The 6,000-nt window shown below is 47.8% G+C and overlaps 1 protein-coding gene across 7 annotated transcripts in view; it reads right to left on the reverse strand.

Annotated features, from left to right (window-relative positions):
* Positions 1-2,451, reverse strand: part of RBM14 (RNA binding motif protein 14) — a 45,473-nt gene extending 43,022 nt beyond the window's left edge. For 3 of the 7 annotated variants that reach the window (XR_007403723.1, XR_004806714.2, XR_007403721.1), the window contains exon 1: positions 1,993-2,449. Coding sequence is in view for 3 of the 7 variants with exons in the window: in XM_025445693.3 (XP_025301478.1) it covers positions 1,993-2,329 (337 nt within the window). In the remaining 4 variants the exon portion in view is untranslated. Of the gene's footprint in view, positions 1-1,496; positions 1,868-1,992 lie in introns of those variants that run through there. The other 4 variants (XM_025445693.3, XM_035701606.2, XM_025445686.3 and 1 more) reach the window with 4 other exon arrangements.
* Positions 2,452-6,000: the final 3,549 nt, after the last annotated feature.

Raw genomic sequence — 6,000 nt, forward strand, 5'->3', positions numbered from 1 at the left:
TTTCCCAGAGTCTGACGTCAAAGAGTCAGAACTTCTGTTACTTATCAGGGTAACTACAAATAACAGCTAACCACTACTCCCTGATGAAGTTAACACATTTCCACTAACTGAATGTTTACAAAAGGATAAAATAGTCAAAACTTTCGCTTTCTCACTAAGTGTCAGCCAGGAGTTCTATAAACCACATGCAGTTATACACTTCACCCTTCCCACCACTGTCACTTGGTCTCACACCAAAGCGAATCCAAGGAAATTTTTGGTTTGTCCACCAGCTGAAAACAAGCATCTTGACCAATGAGTTCCATGGAGACTGTCCCCTTAGGTGCTAATTTCTAGATTCCCAATCTAGTAGTCATCATGCCTGAGAACCACAAAAGAAATGTGGTAAGTCAATTAAACACAGAATTCTCATAGTGAGTCATGTACCCTTATCCATTTCCTGGCCAGATGCCCAATCTGAAGTCCTTCCTATTCTAACTCTAAACAAAAGCAAAAATCAATGTGCAACATAGCCTGCCTCAGAGCCCCCAGCAGCAAAGCCTGATTCTGGATATTCGTAGACTTGCATAACCTGAGTTAAGGAAAACAGAATGCAGTATTAATGCAGAACAAGGAATTGCTCCTAGTAGTGGAGCCTGCAACCCCTTACACTTTCCCAGTTTCAGAAAGGACAAGGAATAGCCCAAAAGATATGCCCATCCAGGACAGCAAATGAAGTGTCTTGGTGGAAGTAAGCACCTGCACCATTTCCTATCACCAAAACTTTTCAGAGTAAGAGCAGGTATGAATCCAGCACCAGGAGTAGGGCATCAGATGCTCCCCCAGGTTACATCCTTGAAGATGGCAAAGTTAACTCTGATCTGTTCCCAAGAGAAACCGAAAAAGGCCACATATACAAAAGGGCTATCCCACCGAACCTTGACAACATAAAAGAAAAAGAACTTACAGGATAGAAACCTAGACTATAAAAAAGGTCAACTGGGTCCCAAAAAGAAGTCAGGCCTAAGTTACAGTGATACATTTTTCTCCAAGAAAAGGCAAACTGGGATCTACCTAAGGATTAGACTACTCCAGCAAAGTCGATTAGCAAGTAAACCTGTTTTGCCGATGTTTAACCAAGACCTCTCACACGTGCCTCTCCATGTCACCCTCAGCCAGAGTATATGCCCCCTTGCAAAATCACCAAGCTTATAAAAGAACACTGCCCCAAGGACATGGGCTGGCAAGTAAAGGTTATGGAAAAGAGGCCTTCATAAAACAGGCCTCCTTCCACATTCAAAAGGTCCAGGTTCCCAGTTCATAGATGTAAAATCGAGCCTAGTTTGTGGGACTTGGAAAACAGCGTTGCCACGCCTAACCCACCTAACGATACTTAAAGGCCAAAATGATTCGGAAGGGGCCCCTCCTATACCCACGAGTAACTATACCCATGAGTAGACCCATGCCACACAAAGCTAGAAGATCCCAGCCCGAGAAATGTCCAAGGGCCCCGTTACCTTCCGCTCGGGAGCATTCATCGGGAGGGAACACGAGGGTGGCCTTGGGGCATCAGCCCCCACCTTTTCCCTCTTCCCTTGCTCTGACCGACGTCTGGAGAGGAAGGGGGGAAGTGGCGAAATCTTCCCCGTTCCATGATCCGGCTTGTGCCCGTCACTTCCCAATTTCCGCTCGGTGCCAGGCCCAGGAGACCAGTGGAAGGCGCGCCCCCGGTACACTCGCAAGTCTCTCAGGCGCGTCCCCGGCCCCGTAGCTCGGCTCACAGTGGCCGCCGAACCCACCCAGAGCCGCTTCCTCCCATCTGGAGAATAGTGCCTGGACCGCAGGGGAGGAGGGTGACTACCCAACGCGCCCCCAACACCTCCGGCCTCGCTCCCGCGGACTTCCCCACCCGCCCCAACCGCGCGGTGACCGACCCCCGGGAAAGGGGCGTGGCTAACAAGCTGAGTGCCCAGAGCGCGCCCGCGCCCCCGCCCCCGCGCGCCCCCGCGTTACCTTTCACCACGTCACACTCGATGACGCGTCCGCGGCGCTCGAACAGGCTGCGCAATTCCTGGCTCGTGCACGCAGCCGACACATTGCCCACGAAAATCTTCCAAGTGTTAAGAGGCCGTGGGCGCGACATCTCCACCACGAGTGCGCGCCCCGGCCGCAGCTCGTGGCCGTGCAGGGCCTCGATGGCGCGCAGCGCGCCTGCGTTCTCGCGCATGTGCACGAAGGCGAACTGTTTCATGACGGCGCAGCTCATGACCGTGCCGTAGGGCGCGAAGAGGGCCGCTAGCTCCTCTGGCGTTGTATCCGCCCCATCGACGTTTCCCACGAATATCTTCATTTTGCCGCCGCAGCCGCCTTCCCGGAGAGCCAGGACCTCTCCTCCAGCGACAGGCGAGACGTCCGACCGGCCGGCAGTCCTCCCCAGGAATGGCTGGCGACCGAGAACCCCGCCGCGCAGGCGCTCTGGCCTAGCCAATCGGAGCCCATATCCCGCGCGTCCTTCTACCAATCAGAGAGGCTGAAGGAAGATGCACTCAGGCGCAGCCAATCCCAGAGGGTCTGGAGCCCGCTCGTTAGCAGAGGGGGCGGGAAAGGGACGACGGCGCGCGACCAACCGCCACTGCCGGGGGGAGGGGGAAGAGGAGGGTTGGAGAGGGGGGAACGCGCGCGGGGAGCGTCGGCGGCCGAGAGGCCTAGTCGGTGAGACGGCCTCTGGCCCGGGTGGGGCCGGGATCTGCGGGCCCAAGGAAAAACTTTGTTCAGTCGGAAGTCAGAACTCCTCCCACCTGGCAGCCTAAGCCAAACCTGGTGATAGCAGGGAGCGCGTCCGTGGGAGGGTCGGGCCTGACGGAAGAAACCAGAACAGCCGCCTTCAGTCAGCAAACTGCCGCCTCCGGGACCATGCTGGGCTGTCTGAGGGCCTGAGAGGCATCTGCCCAGGAGCACCTTCGTGCTGTTAATTCATTCTTTGGAAATACATTCCCTGATGTTGCTGAGATCCTTGGCAGAGGATGGAGACTGAAAAATCAGAGTTTCATCTTTGCTTTTATGGAATTTCCAAGAGAGGAATAATGAGATCACTCTTGTGTGGATTTGACATTTTACACAATAGAAAGTTTAATGAAACAATGTTAGGTCAGAAGAACAGTCTCTGAGGGATCAAAAGTTGAGCCTTAAAAAAAAAAAAAATTAAAACCAACGGATGTATGTAAATAAAAATATTTTGCATGGCAGAAGACATCAAAAACATAAATACATGTGACAAATTCAGGAAAATATTTACCTACATGTTCATTCTACTAGTTCTATTGAGCACCTACCAAATGGGCAGCACCAAAGATATAGCAGTGAACAAAAAATGTCAAAAATCCTGTCCTTGGTGGCTCCGGGTGCGCGGGCACACCTGGCCCTCCACAAAAACAAAACAAAACAAAACAAACAAAAAAATCCTGTCCTTGTAGCTTATACTATGGTGAAGAGAAACATAACAAACAAGTAAAACATATATAGACTATTCAATGGTGTTAGGGGCGCCTGGGTGGTTCATTTTTTGGGCCACGGACTGTTGATCTCCGCTCAGATCTGGGTCTCAGGGTTGAGTTGGAGCCCTGCTTTGGGATCCGTGCTGGGTGTGGGTATTTAATCAAAAATTTTAAAAGTAAAAAAAGACGGTGCTAAAGATTTGAAATGACAGCGCAAGCAAGCCATCCTAAGGGGAATCATTCCAGCCAGAAAGTACAAGTCAAAAAGTTCTGGGGCAAGAGTATGTCTGCCTGTTCAAGAAATAGCAAAGTGCCAGTATGGCTGGAAACTATAACAGAGTAAAGAGCATGAGGATGTACGGTGAGGTTGTAGCACCCTGTGGATCGATGAAATGACTGGCTTTCACTTTTTTTTAAGTGTTTGTTTTATTCAACAATTCCATACCTCACCCAAGTACATATCACATCAAGTGCACTCCTTAATTCTCTTCACCTATATAACCAATTCCCCACCTACCTCCCCTCTGGTAACCACCAGTTTGTTCTCTACAGTTAAGTTTTTTTCTTTGGGTGCCTGGGTGGCTCAGTCAAGTGTCCAACTTGATTTCAACTTAGGTCATGATCTCAGGATTGTGAGAGATGGAGCCCCATATCGGGTTCCATGGCATGGAGCCCGCTTAAGATTCTGCCCCTCCCCACCCCCTTCTCTCTTTCTCCCTCTTTAAAAAAAAAAAAAAATGTGTGTGTGGTTCTTTTTTTAATATTTTATTTATTTATTCATGAGAGACAGAGAGAGGCAGAGACACAGGCAGAGGGAGAAGCAGGCTCCACGCAGGGAGTCGGATGTGGGACTCAATCCCAGGTCTCCAGGATCACGCCCTGCACGGAAGGCAGCGCTAAACCACTGAGCCACCCAGCCGCCCCAAAAATGTTTCTTGATTTGTCTTTTTTTCCCTTTGCTCTTTCATTTTGTTTCTTAAATTCCACACGAGTGAAATCATATGGTATTTGTCTTCCTCTGACTGGCTTATTTTGCTTAGCCTTATACTCTCTAGATCCATCTATGATATTGCAAATGGCAAGATTTCATTCTGAATAATATTTCATTATATATACATTATGTTGGAACATATATATATATATATACATAATAGCATATAACAGCAAAGTGCCAGTATGGCTCCATAGACAGATTTATATATCTATCTCACAATTTCTTTATCCCTTCATCATCAGGTGCTAAACCACTGAATCACCCAGGGATCCCCTATTTTTAAGTTTTTGAAGAAAGTCCATTCTGCTTTCCACAGTGGCCGCACCACTTTGCATTCCCACTAACAGTGCAAGAGGGTTCCCCTCTCTTCACATTCTTGCCAACACCTGTTGTTTCTTGTATTGTTGATTTTAGCCATTCTGACAGATGTGAGGTGATGGTGTTTTTGATTTGCATTTGCCTGATGATAAGTGATGATGAGTATCTTTTCACACATCTATTGGCCATCTGTATGTCTTCTTTGGAGAAATGTCTGTTCATGTCTCCTGCCCATTTTTTAATTAGATTGGTTTTGGGGTGTTGAGTTGTATAAGTTCTTTATATATGTTGGATACTAACTCCTTATCATATATGACATTTGCAAACATCTCCCATTCCATTGGTTACCTTTTAGTCTTGTTGATGTTTACTTTGTTATGCAGAAGCTTTTTATTTAAATGTAGTCCAATAGTTTATTTTTGCTTTTATAGCCGTTGCCTCAGGGGACCTATCTAGTAACAAGTTGCTCTGGCTGATGCCAGAGAAGTTACTGCCTATGTTCTCCTCTAGGATCTTCATGGCTTCAAGCCTCATTTAGGTCTTAAATCCATTTTGAATTTATTATTGTGTATGGTGTAAGAAAGTGGCCCAGTTTCATTCTTTTTTTTTTTTTTTTATTTATGATAGTCACAGAGAGAGAGAGAGAGGCAGAGACACAGGCAGAGAGAGAAGCAGGCTCCATGCACCGGGAGCCCGACGTGGGACTCGATCCCGGGTCTCCAGGATCGTGCCCTGGGTCAAAGGCAGGCGCCAAACCGCTGCGCCACCCAGGGATCCCGCCCAGTTTCATTCTTTTACATGTTGCAGTTCAGTTTTCCCGACACCATTTGTTAAAGAGACTTTTTTCCATTGGGTATTCTTCCCTGATTTGTCAAAGATTAATTCACTATATGATTGTGGGTTTATTTCTGGGTTTTCTATGAATGGTTGGTTCACTATTCACAAATCAGTCAATGTGATATATCACATCCATTAGATAAAGGATAAGAGGGGATCCCTGGGTGGCTCAGCAGTTTAGTGCCTGCCTTTGGCCCAGGCCGCGATCCTGGAGTCCCGGGATCGAATCCCACATCAGGCTCCCAGCATGGAGCCTGCTTCTCCCTCCTCCTGTGTCTCTGCCTTTCTCTCTCTCTATCATAAATAAATAAATAAATCTTAAAAAAAAAAGATAAAGGATAAGAAGCACATGATTATTTCAAGAGGGACAGATAAAGC

Source organism: Canis lupus, chromosome 18 (assembly GCF_003254725.2).
Source record: "Canis lupus dingo isolate Sandy chromosome 18, ASM325472v2, whole genome shotgun sequence".
In the NCBI taxonomy this organism is placed as follows: Eukaryota; Metazoa; Chordata; class Mammalia; order Carnivora; family Canidae; genus Canis; species Canis lupus.